This window comes from Xyrauchen texanus, chromosome 30 (genome assembly GCF_025860055.1).
Source record: "Xyrauchen texanus isolate HMW12.3.18 chromosome 30, RBS_HiC_50CHRs, whole genome shotgun sequence".
Taxonomy (NCBI): domain Eukaryota; kingdom Metazoa; phylum Chordata; class Actinopteri; order Cypriniformes; family Catostomidae; genus Xyrauchen; species Xyrauchen texanus.
In genome coordinates, this window is record NC_068305.1 from 4,199,706 (window position 1) to 4,213,135 (window position 13,430).

At 35.7% G+C, this 13,430-nt stretch overlaps 1 protein-coding gene across 3 annotated transcripts in view; it reads right to left on the reverse strand.

Moving 5' to 3' along the window:
- The window catches only part of myo6a (myosin VIa), a 100,568-nt gene that overhangs the window by 15,180 nt on the left and 71,958 nt on the right, over positions 1 to 13,430 (reverse strand). For all 3 annotated transcript variants that reach the window (XM_052098570.1, XM_052098569.1, XM_052098568.1), the window contains exons 15-25: positions 13,006 to 13,078; positions 12,546 to 12,673; positions 10,230 to 10,325; positions 8,006 to 8,176; positions 7,367 to 7,405; positions 4,757 to 4,850; positions 4,152 to 4,282; positions 3,868 to 3,945; positions 3,569 to 3,698; positions 1,826 to 1,916; positions 1,161 to 1,311 (exon numbers count right to left, since the gene is read on the reverse strand). In XM_052098570.1, coding sequence (XP_051954530.1) covers positions 1,161 to 1,311; positions 1,826 to 1,916; positions 3,569 to 3,698; positions 3,868 to 3,945; positions 4,152 to 4,282; positions 4,757 to 4,850; positions 7,367 to 7,405; positions 8,006 to 8,176; positions 10,230 to 10,325; positions 12,546 to 12,673; positions 13,006 to 13,078 — 1,182 coding nt within the window. The remainder of the gene's footprint in view (positions 1 to 1,160; positions 1,312 to 1,825; positions 1,917 to 3,568; positions 3,699 to 3,867; positions 3,946 to 4,151; positions 4,283 to 4,756; positions 4,851 to 7,366; positions 7,406 to 8,005; positions 8,177 to 10,229; positions 10,326 to 12,545; positions 12,674 to 13,005; positions 13,079 to 13,430) is intronic.

A 13,430-nucleotide genomic window follows, 5' to 3' on the forward strand; every position in this document is an offset into this window, starting at 1 on the left:
AGCGGACATCTGCGCATCAGCCTCAGACTGCTGACTGCTGCATCGGAGAGTGTCACAGCGTCTATAGCTGATGACTCGTCTGAGCTGCCACCTTCGGGTCTGCTCGCAGCCCAGACGAGTCATCAGCTATAGACGCCGAAGTAATGCTCAATCCCGTGGGAAGAAGGAACGACGCGGGGGGGTGGCTGAAGTGGCTTTCTCTTCTGAGAAAAGAAAGCCACGACCGCAATGTTGCCATGGCTATGTTCTCGCACTGAGAACATGAACAGTTCATAAAACGCTGCCTGCGTGTGATCGCAGCTCAGGCACGCGAGGCTGCTTTTATGACCATCAGAAGTGGAGAGAAATCAACCGCATACAGGAACTACACAGAGGCGGAAAGACATCTTTAAAAAGATGCGTCCTGAAAAGGATGTTTAACGCATGCTGTGTTTTGCTCTTTTATGAGTGGGAATTCAAACGCTTTTAGAGGAAATAAACTCTTTTTAGGACTCTTTCAGGCAATGAAAGCGCTGTCGAAGCGCCCAGGGACGTGGAGTGCACAGCGTGCAGAGAGAGAGAGAACGCCAGCTGGAAACATGCCGTAGATTCAACAGCAGTGATTCTGGCCAACAGAGGTGAATGGAACAGTGATGAACTCAGCTTTGCTGTTGCACAACTGTTCGGCTCCGAAGAAAAATTCTGACTGGCACTCGCTGCCCCGCTTCCCTTTATACCCGTATGTCCGGGGCAGGGCATGCAAATTCTGTCTTCCAACTTGCCATTGGCCTTTTCTCAGGTTCAGAGGTACGTTTGGCATCCCAGGAAGACCCCTTGTGTCACTTCATTCGACACAACGTCAAGTGAGTGACAGAAGGGGAACTTACAGTTATTTAAACATGTATAAAACATATCAAAGATTAATGTTAAGTATGTAAAATAAAATAACTTGAGAAACTTTCCTAAAGACTTGATCTCCTGAAATAACAGCATATAATGAATTTTGAAGTATTAACTACTTTTTAGAAGTTATTTGTAAAGAGTTTAGGTTACTGCATTATGGAATTTTTATAAAAAACTGTGTGATAATCCTCATTCTGCAAGTTTTTCTATCGTTGACAAAACAACACCTTCATCAATAAACATTTTCGTCAGTAATTTCATTGACGAGATTTACACACCTTAATCTTGAGAATATGTGCATTTATAGAGGAATCTAGTTCCTGCATGTGTTTGCTCATTTCCTGTTTGCCCTCTTTCAGTCCTGAAACCACCTCATTCAAATTCTCCATCCTCTTCTTCAGGTTACGAGCTTTCACCAACCCTTCAATACTAACAAACACACAATTACATACCGTAAGTAAGAACGATCAAATGTTTAAAGCTGCTGCTGTGCATTTTCTGTGCTAGAGTATTTCCAAGGTTTTTACAATTCTCTATGTACAGCATCTGTTACATGCAGTTTATAAACACAGACATGTGACTCATCCTTCAGTTTGTACAAATGAAAGGAAGACTTTACAATAATGCATGTACTGTGGAAGTCTATGGGGCAAGTGCACTGGGGAGTTTTAAAAGCAGAAATGTGAAGATTGTATTTTTGTGAAAGGCCCAACAATTTAGTAAAAATTTGTGTTTGAGCTGTAAATTGCCTGTTTTGAAGTGAGACAACTTTTCTAGGCTGGTGAACTTTTGGTTATGCATAACTGATGCATAACTGATATAATTCCAGAGTTTTCTGCATTAAAAGTGCTTAACAGAGAGTTACATTCACGTCCTTACAGTACAGCACGCCACAAACTTAATGAAGTAAAGGACAGTGTAGAGGAGTGAAGGTGCCGCTCACCGTGGTTTATGTTTCCTCTTGCAGAGCCACATGCGAACATTTTTCTGCATCTGGATGCACGCTTGAGCTCGATACAGCATCTTATTCTTCACTGATAGAGCAAGAGAACCAAAGTAAAGAATCACTTCTAAGAAACATCTTTTGTTTCTCCTGAAACATTTCTTGAGGACTTGAGCTTGTTGTTCAACATTCAGAATTGAACTGAGAATGCTTTTAAATTTCAGTTTAGTCCCTGACAATTGAATTTGTATTGAGGTGGCATGCAGGATGCAGAATTGTTATTTGGATTTTAATTTAATGAAGTGGAACAAGAATGGAATGAATCTCAAAAAAATGCATATAACTGCTGCAAGTGTAGTTTTTCTGTATGACATGGTGTATACTATGGAGGGCCATAGTACACACACACACACACACACACACACACACACACACACACACACACACACACACACACATACACAACTTTGGAATAATGTACAGATTTTGCTGTTTCGGATGGAAATTGGTACTTTAATTCAACAAGGTGGCATTCAACTGATCACAAAGTATAGTCAGGACATTACTGATGTAAAAAACAGCACCATCACTATTTGAAAAAAAGGCATTTTTGATCAAATCTATACATGCCCCATTTCCAGCAGCCGTCACTCCAACACCTTATTCTTGAGTAATCATGCTATAATTTGGTCATTTTCACTTGCCATTATATCAAACACAGTTGAAAGCTATTTGGTTCATTAAATGAAGCTTAACATTGTCTTCGTGTTTCATCAGTCAATCATTGTTTTGAGGAATGAAGGCTATACAATGCTTGAAATTGTCAAAAAGATTTCATACAAAGATACACTACAGTCTTCAAAGACAAAGGACAAATGGCTCTAACAAGGACAGAAAGAGACGTGGAAGGCCAGATGTGCAACTAAACAAGAGAAGTACATCAGAGTCTCTAGATTGAGAAATAGATGCCTTACATGTCCTCAGCTGACAGCTTCATTTAATTCTACCTGCTCAACACCAGTTTCATGTACAACAGTAAAGAGTAGACTCAGGGGTGCAGGTCTTATGGGAAGAATTACAAAGAAAAAGCCACTTTTGAAGAAACAATAAAATGTTAGAGTGGGCAAAGAAACACAGAAATTGGACAACAGATAATTGGAAAAGAGTGTTATGGATCTTAACCCCATTGAGCTTTTGTGGGATCAGCTAGACTGTAAGGTGTGTGAAAAGTTCCCGACAAGACAGCCACATCTATGGCAAGTGCTACAGGAAGCGTTGGGTGAATTGTCACCTGATTATCTGGACAAACTGACAGCTAAAATGCCAAGGATCTGCAAAGCTGTCATTGCTGCACATGGAGGATTTCTTTGATGAGAACTCTTTGTTTTTTCTGAACATTCTGGATATTCAAGTTCTGATTTTTTTTTCCAAATTGTAATAGTAATTTTTCACGTTATTAATGTCCTGACAATACATTGTGATCAGTTGAATGCCACTTTGGTGAAGTAGTACCAATTTCTTTCCATAAGTGCAAAATCTGTACATTATTCCAAACTTTTGGCTGCCAGTGTATATTTCTTCCCTTATATAATGATGGGGTATGCTTTCACATTCAAGCATAAATATTGGCAGAAATGTTTTTTTTGTTTGTGTACATTTGGTCCTCCATAATAAATAATTTAAGCCAGTGCATTCTAACACTTAAGATCATAATCAAAGGGAACAGAACTGTAGGTTACATACGTTTAATAACGGACAGCGCACACCACTGCACCTTCTTCCAGCGGCTGCAGATGAGCCATTTATTAACACGTTTGACAAGCTCAGCCAGATGATCAGGATCTGACTTCATGATCTGATCAAACTCTGCAAACTGACATCAGACCAAGACCACAACAATCAATTAATCTGTACAGTTCTCACTGATTGACTATCGAGGGCCTGTTTAATTACAGCAGTTCATCAATGGAAAATTATTAAATGTTTAAATAATTATTAAATTATTAAACTTATTCAAATAAACAGTATAGATATATAATTACCTTTCCAGGTCTGAAGAAAACCTTCGTCAAACCAAACTTATAATCGTTTTCATTCAGGCCGAGAGCTTTGAACAAAGCCTGGAGAAAAAAAACACACCAATACAGTAAAAAAGCTTTCACATTTAGTTGTGTTTATTAGAAGTACTGCGAGGTAAATACTGAGAGGTTGTTGGTAAAAGTCAACTAACACACACAAACACTGAACAATCTGATTCTTCACATACACATCCCACTGTAATAACACCTTGTTGTTTGCTGACCTAGACACACACACACACACACACCTTGCAGAAGAGTCGTGGGTCGAGTCGTGTGAGCTTGGCAGGCATGTACTCTTTGTACATGTTGTAGAGCTCGTGGAAGGGTGCACGTGAGGGGAAGCCACCCTGCATCAAATCCAACACAGACACCATACCTGACCACACAAAAAAAAGTCAGACACGGTCAGAGATAATACACATAGCACACACACACACACACACACACACACACACACACACACACAAGTAAGTGGACTGATAGATCTGATAACTTAAACCAGCCCATGATGGTTTGCTGGCCTAGCTGGTGATTAGCTAGAGGTACTCTGAGCCTGACCAGTGATTTTATCACAGCTAAGGTGTGTACTTCAGGGAGTAAAATGACTCTTACAGTACAAACTAACTTAAATGTCAGTTCGATTTTTTTATATATATTTTTGTGATTTTTAAAAGCACAAGGCTCATTCTTAGTCCTTGAGAACTCACAATCTGCAGAATATGCGATATATAGGCCAATCTATTTTGACTGTGACATGCTAAGGCAGTTTTGTTTAATCAGACGAAATGTGTACTGGTATATGATGCTGCAGTGTGTGTGTGTGTGTGTGTGTGTGTGTGTGTGTGTTCACCTGAGCACTGAAGTTGTGACAGTATCTGAGCTCCCTCGAACTGATGACTTATCATCTTTAGATTGGGCTTCACACAGCGGATAAAACTTGAACCCTGTAACACACACACACAATCATTACCAGCTATGAAAATACAAAAAGACTTCACAATGTAAAATATTTTCTCATCAATTAATTATTTCTTGTTTTCCTTTAAAATATTTAAAAATCCTTCAAACAAGATGAACTTAATTGAGTAGTAAAATACTTATGCTCCCTTAAAGGGATAGTTCACCCAAAAATGAAAATTCTCTCATTTACTCACCATCATGCCATCCCAGGTGTGTACGCCTTTAAATAAACATTTTCTCTGTAGAGCTCTGTAGGTCTATAAAAGTGCAATGGTGGCCAAAATTTTGAAGCTCCAAAAAGTACATAAAGGCAGTATAAAAGTAATCCAGATGACTCCAGTGGATAAATCTTCAGAAGCACAATGATAGGTGTGGGTGAAAAACAGATCAACAGTCCTTTTTTTACTATAAATCTCTCATTTCAAACAGCCCTCCTAAGAATTCTTCATGCATATTGACACCTACTGAGCAGGGAGGAGAATTGATGGTAAATAGGAAAAAAGTTCTCCAAAACATTGATCTATTTCTCACCCACACCTATCATTACACTTCTGAATACATGGATGTAACCCTCTGGGGCCTGAGGGTGTTATTGGGCCCTGGAGATGTTTTGACATGCCTTTGACGTGCTTTTTTCAGTTGCTTAAAACATATTAATGCCTAAAGTCTGATACCACTGTATTCAGCACAAACTAGGCTACAATAATATGTGAGCAACATGTGTGTACGTGTTTGTATTTTTGAGAAAATAACGTATATGCATGGTTTTAGAAAAAACATTAATTTTAATAAGGCCATATAACACATACTAAACATTTGTCCACAAGACTTTTGAAAACTGGATCTTGTAGTAGTTTTTGATACAAAATGATGTGAAAACCATCCTGATCACTCATTCATAAAAAACAATATAGTCATTTAACTTTTGTAGGACACTTTTAGTGTTAGAAAAGCCATATGTGAGGAAGCGTGAATGATCATGAATATTGATGTGATTCACACCTGATGAGACAAAGACCCCTCCCCTGGGAACAGAATAAAATTTAATATCTGATATGGGGCATATACACAATACATAAAAAAAATTTCAGGATACTTTGATGAATAGAAAGTTCAACAGCATTTATCTGAAATAGAAATATTTTATAACATTATAAATGTCTTTACTGTCACTTTTGATCAATATAATGCATATTTGCTGAAAGAAGTGTTAATTTCTTTCCAAATTTAAAAAAAGTAAAAATAAATTCTTACTGTCTCCAAACCTTTGAATAGTAGTGTATAATGTTACAAAAGCCTTCTATTTCAGATAAATGCTGTTATTTTGAGCTTTTCATCAAAGTATCCTGAACAAATGTTTACACAACTATTTTCAACATTGATAAATAATAATAAATGTTTCTTGAGCAGCAAATCAGTGTGACACTGAAGACTGGAGTAATGATGCTGAAAATTCAGCTTTACATCATATATATATATATATATATATATATATATATATATATATATATATATATTTGAATTGTTTTATTTAAAAGTAGAAATTAAGCTTTCTTTAGACATATGTTTCACATTTGTGTGATAAGCATTCGCGGAGTTTCAGTTTATTTTTGTGACGTGTTTCACGTCACGGAAACAGATACTGCTGAAAGCGCACCCAGTTTATTTTCTTTATTTTACAAAAGCACAAGGTTTTGTTGTTATTGTTAGAGTACACAAATAAAAATGACCCTTTATAGTTTCTAATGATGTCTTACACTTATCTGAATGCCCAAAAATGTATTTTAAGTTGTTTATGCTGTTATGAGGAAAAAATCCAGCAGGACGTGCCGGCCGTCGACCCCTGAGTGTTAACCACCAAGGTCGTATGGATTACTTTTATGTTGCCTTTAAGTGCTTTTTGGAGCTTCAAAGGTCTGATCATCATTCACTTGCATTGTATGGACCTACAGAGCTGAAATATTATTCTAAAAATATTTGTGTTCTGCTGAAGAATGAAAGTCATACACATCTGGGACGGTATGAGGGTGAGTAAATGATGAGAGAATTTTCATTTTTGGGTGAACTATCCCTTTAAAAGACAGTAAGATTTTTTTTCAGAGATTACACTGTTTCTTAAATTAAGTTTATTTTTCTTAACCCATTAGAAAGGTATTATTTTTTATTTTATATTCAATCCTATATTAATTAACACTTAGTGAGGTTTAGGTTAAAATCAAGAAAAAATTATCTGTCAATGGGGCAAGAAAAATAAACTTAATTCAAGATATATTCTACTATAAAACCTAAATATCTTTCGGCAGCATAAGTATTTTTGCTAATCAAGTAAATGTATTTTGTTTTAAGAATGTTTCAATATTTTAACTTTTTGCTGTGTATACTGTATGTTTACTCTATGTATTATGATGTATCACCTAAGCTAGAATATTTCTTACTACATACTGTCTAGAAACACTGATTTAGCTCAAATTGAAAGAAAAAAAGGGGTTTGATAACTCACGGTACTGCGCAGCTTGTCCAAAAGGATATTCAACTGTGTCTGTGAGATACAGTGAAAAAATATGACAAAAACAAATCAATACATGCCTGTTGATTTTCGCAATCAACTTTCTTAAAACCATGTGCCCACAGAGTAGTCTACCAGTACAAAGAGTATTTGACATTTACACAGATAAACACACAGCTAAAACTAAAATTCACCTCCACAATTCTCAGGTGCTATATGTGGTTTCAACGGCATTCTGATTGTTTTTACTGGCTAAATTCAAAAGAGTCCAGCTCCAAGTCTCTATGATATTATGGTCTATAGATATATTTTGTGTCACTCATTGTTTAAGTTTATGGATTTTTTCCACCCATTTTATTGTCCACCAAGCACAAATCAAATATCCAATCGCTTACAAAAGTAACAGCACACCTAAAACCTAAACAAGCCACATAATTTGAGGTAGGCCATTATTCATGTCTGCAGAACATATTGTGCAGTACAAGATTCATTCTATTAGCAATTATTAACATAATTAGGGTTAAGACTTTAAAATCCCTGAGAGCAATAGTAATATGGATGCTTAACAAACATTTTATGAACACAGCTGGAAAATACATCACATTACATCTAATATGCCACTTTGAGACATACCTTGAATTTGTTGCCCACACTAATGAAGCTGAGTTTCCCTGCTTTCTGTTTGGTGACTTTGGAGTTGTTGGAGTTTTCAAAGAGATTTCCGATGAATTTATCCTTCGACTCGCTTACCAGACATGCCAACGACATGTGAAGGGCATCATTATTCTTCTCCACAAACTGAGTCTGAAAGACAAACATTAAATACTCAGGAAAATATATTGACATCTAAGGCTAGTACATAAGAATAAGAATTTTCAAGAAATTCCTAAAACAAGACTAAATGCCTATTTTATCATCTCCAGATTGATTACCAGTGCCTGATCAGATCCTTTTCTGGCATGGTTATTGTTTTCAAATATTTTTTATTGAATTTCAAAGAATATTTAACAAAACTACTAGTGACTGTAATTTTGCTTAATACAAGCACTAATAGTTTTATTTTACAAAAACATTTAAAAATCAGTTGTTTTTGTCTTATGTTTAATATGTGATGATAATCCTGATTAAAGCACTGAACAATTTGTATCAAGAAAATATTCTATAAACATGCACATTTTCTGGCCTAAAATGTTACTGAAGTACTCTGATTACAGCCGCTACTCTGGGTGCATTTGCATGTTTAGAACTTCAGTAAACTTATACCTTCTGTTTCCTTTGTTGCTAATTGCATTCAGCACAAATTTTGTGGCCATGTTTGCACCATTAACAGATTTGCTAAATTTCTCAAGTGAATTTGGTGCCAAAACAACATGACATGCAACAAAAAAATGCCCAAACTTTTTTTAAATGTCATTACCAAAAGTGCATGTGTTCTTTAGTGACCTGAGATATGTTGTATAGCAATATATATTTCCACTTGTATAAATCATATTTTTATGATTATTTCAAATCTATTTAAGTTTACGGTCACATGACAATCTATTCATTTGTCAATTACAAGAAAAATTTGTGCCATATTCATAAAAAAATACTACTATATCGTTTTGATTTTCCACGCAATGATGGTAAATGATCAGTATCCCATAAGCGTGTACACGTGCATATTATACATGTTACATTTTCCTCAAGGTGGTACTGATATTTTAGTGATTGACTTGATTTACATTTGACATTGCTATTTTAAGTTTTATTTTTAAGTTGTGCATCTATTTAGACTCAAAAAGTGCCTGAGAAAATACATATGTTCACCTTACATGTAGCTTATGCATTATGTGTAGCTCAAAATGTGTTTGATGGCCTAAAATTTTGCCGTGAATGTAATGAATCCCGTTATATAATTTGTTGCATCATCCCTTTGATATATGAGAAATAAACACCAAAATATAACAGAATATAGTCTACTCTATTATTTTCTAATTGTCTTATAAAAGTGACACTATTTAGTCATTTTGTACATCTATTTGTGATAGATATATATGCCAGGATGCTAAAGACACGAGGTAGGTAAAATATGTTAGGTAAAATACCCATCCTTTTACCCAAAAGAGTTCAATACAAGTTAAGCTCAATCGACAGCATTTGTGGCATAATGTTGAATCCCACAAAATTTGTTTTTCCTTTATATAAAAAAAAAAAAAAAGCAAAAATGGGTTGCAGTGAGGCACTAAAAAAGGAAGTGAATGGGGGCCAATTTTTGAATGTTAAAATACTCACTGTTTCAAAAGTATAGACAAGACATAATGTGTGAAAAACAAGATTTCAGTGTGATAAAATTACTTACCAACCTATTCTATGTTAATTTATAGCCAATTTTACAACTTCGTTGCCATGACAATATAATGTAAACAGACCCTAAAACGACAGTAATTTTTTGATGATTTAAACAATTTTAACACTCAAATAATACATGAGTTTTAACAGAAAAATATATGTGCGCTTCTATAAAATAATAAACTTTAAATATCTGCCTTTAAACCCTGCAAAAATTGGCCCCATTCACTTCTCACTGTAATCTCGATTTTTGCATTTGTTGCAATGTTGAGTCAAAATATTTTTTTTGTGGTAATCAATATTATGCCACAAATGCTGTCGATTGATATATGATTTCCTTTAAGATTTATTAATATACAATATGTAGTCGCAGTTGTGCAGTTATAGTCATTTTACAAAGGTTTTAGAACATGGAATCAGAATTGAGTTGCAACAACCTGTTTTATAAACAAAAAGCTTGGAATGGGAAGACACATTGTTTGTGTGTGTGTGTGTGTGTGTGTGTGAGAACTGTCTCATAGCATACTGTCTCATAGCAGACTGCTCCAGCAAAGTGTCTTATGATGAAGCCTTCATCATCTCTGACATTCCTGTGCACAGTCAGCTTGGATTTCCTGGGAACCTATGAGACGAGACATTTAACAACAAAAGTTTGTCATTTTGGTAAAAAATGTTTAGCTGTCAGCAGATATAACTAGAAATCAATGTTGAAATAAGATCCAGTGTGCAACATGGCTGGGCAATATGACGATATATATCATATCGATGATATAAAGTCAATCGATTGAGATTTTGTACTGCCGTGTATATCATATGTAAATATCCACATGCGCATGTGCGTATCTATCAGCCAGAGAAAACTGAAGAGACACGGACAGGAAATTTCAGACATTGAAATATAGATTATATTCAGCAAATTCAATGAAATTCATCTTGCATTCATAATAGGGATGGGCATTTTGGTCATTTTGTCTACTCGTCGAGTACTTGAGGGGAATGACGTGTACATAACTGTGTATATATAATAACATGTCTGACAAACGTCTTTGGCTGCTGCATTGTGTCTTGTTGTTTTAGTGTATTGTTTATTCATTATTATAGTCTGTTATAAAATAATCTGTTACAAAATGTACAAAAGATTGCATAATCAAAATATAATGCATCATATTTTATATGAATCATTATGTGAAGATTTGCTGCCCAACTCAATGAAAGAATGCGCATCTATCTGTTCTTCCTTCAGGTGACCATAGTAATCTAAGTAAGCACACACCAGTTTTTTTAGTGACTGTTTGAACAGTCTTTTTTCAAATCACTGTTGGCTTAACAGGAGAGCCATAACCATAGCGTGTTTAATATGCATGTTAAGTTGAAATTTAGCTTTGAAGACCCTGCATTCTGTTTCATTTAGCTGCACTCTATATAGCTGTTTGAAACACTCGCAGTGCGTTGAGTCCACTGCTACATGGCCGGTGTGTGCGCGTGTGTCTCCCATAGTGTTCGCTCCTGTGGGGAAAGCCGCGATGCTCCGTATTGTTGTTGCTGTGATGATTTATGAAGCGTTCCATTCAACTCGGAATGTCAGAATTTCCACAATTCAGCAGGGGAAAGTGCAACGGAATGACATTTTATCTCGGACTTCTAACTTAGAACCTTGTGCGGAAATCTTCAACTCCCGTTTCGTCGAGATGCAGGTGTGTGTTACGTCACCCAGGGCAGGGAGGCTTACAGTCACTGACAAACATTCATTTTGATTAAATAATATCCATTAACGACTCAAAGTTCTTACATTAAATGATAATTAAACATGTTTAGCAAACGTTTTGCAGAGATAGGTGTACAAAACACGGTTAAATACACTCTCTTTTGATTATCGTAACGATAGCATTGCAGCATCGAATATCAGTTTGGTTGCAATGAGACGTCTCTGACAATCAATGTACCCCTCAAAATCACAATGTTACCAATCTGAAAATGTAAAATAAGCTCCCTCTTTGACACATTTGTGTTTAGTTGGCAGGTAATTATCACTGAATTTCGAATTAAGTGAGAAGTCACATCATGTTTGATCACCATCAATCATCGTTTTCAAGATCGGTCATTGCTGCCACGTCAGAGTACCCGAGTACTCGTGCCCATCCCTAATTCATAAGTGCTTAATTTGTTTCTCTTCTGACATGCGTATCTGTGTTTCACGTGAGTGTCGCTCACGCTATCCAGCAGGCTTCCTGTTATTTGTAGAGTGGGTTCACTAGTGCTAGACAAAATCGTGACACTGACCACAAAACTTGCAGGACCTATTTGAATTCTTCAGCCATGTTTGCCTTCAGATATTAATTTATTCTCTATAGAGATGACCTAAATCATTAAGTGCTTATTTTCATTGGATAATACACTTTATTTCCCCCTTATATATCATTTTCTTTGTTGCATTGCTTAGAGAAGATCTTTCTTGAAGATTATAATAATAATAATTATATTGGTCAACAACATATCAGACTGAAATCTGGCATAATGTGAAATGTAGACTTATGGTAAGGTTAAATTAAAACTGTTGAGTTTTTTTTTTATTACTTTGACTATATACAGTATATCAAATTCCAAACAAAGATAAAATTATAAAATAGGAAGCAGTTTTCATTTATATATTTAATTCACTGATTGGATTATCCAAAAATAGACATTAAAATATAGTTGTTTAATATATAAACCCATTTTTTTTCCAGAAATAAATTACTATATTGTGATATGGTAATATGGGGTTATCGTGATATAAAATTATTTATATTGTGATATAAGATTTTGATCATATTGTCCACCCCAACTGTGCAGTGTGACTCACAGTCAAGCGGAAGTGCTCCTTGTGTTTGCTGTGGACAGTTTCTGTAAAGTGCTGGTCACTCGGTTGAGGTAGACGATTCTCTTCATCCAAGATATCCAAGATCCCCACTAACTTAGACTCCACCAAGTCTGGACAGGGCAACAAATGCAGAGAGCTAGGTCCATACACACATTAAGCACATTTACAGTACGTCACCAAAACCTTTCCATCATCTTTTGGGACAAACACGTTGTTTGTTTCATTCTGTGCTCTGCTTTATTGGATTGAATTACAGCACAAACTAGAGAAGGAAAGTTTCATTGAGGCAAATTTTGATGTTGGCTCGAAAAAGCTTTGCCTCAAAGAACTAAAAAGCCTTTAATATAGAGATATACAGACAGACAGATAGATAATAACAGCAGTGAATATGCTCAATAAAGTCAGTGTAGTTTTCTAAAAACTCAAATGTTGAGACACTGACCGATACAGTCTTGATTATCCACATAATGAACTTCATTCACTCCAAGCCCTTCTTTCTGATACAACTCCTGTTCCTGTGAACCAAACACAAACATCAATATCAGTACAGTTCATTGTCTTTATCTGATGAATAATTCTGGCTCAGTCCAGTCTCACTGACATCACAGCAATGTGTATCTGTGTACCACCAGCACATCACTTTGGAAAGATTTTAAGATTGTTTTGAGTGATTCCATAAAGCCTCACTTTAAAAATTTTTTTTAAAAAGGAGCAGTTCATGTGGATTTTAAAGGCAAAGTGCAGCAGGTGCACCCATTTGTGCAATTCTAAATATTTGATGCCATTTAAAGTTGTTTTCACAAATCTAAAAATGCAACAAAGCATCACAGAAATGTAGGTGGTAACTGCATTTCACCAGATTTGTAA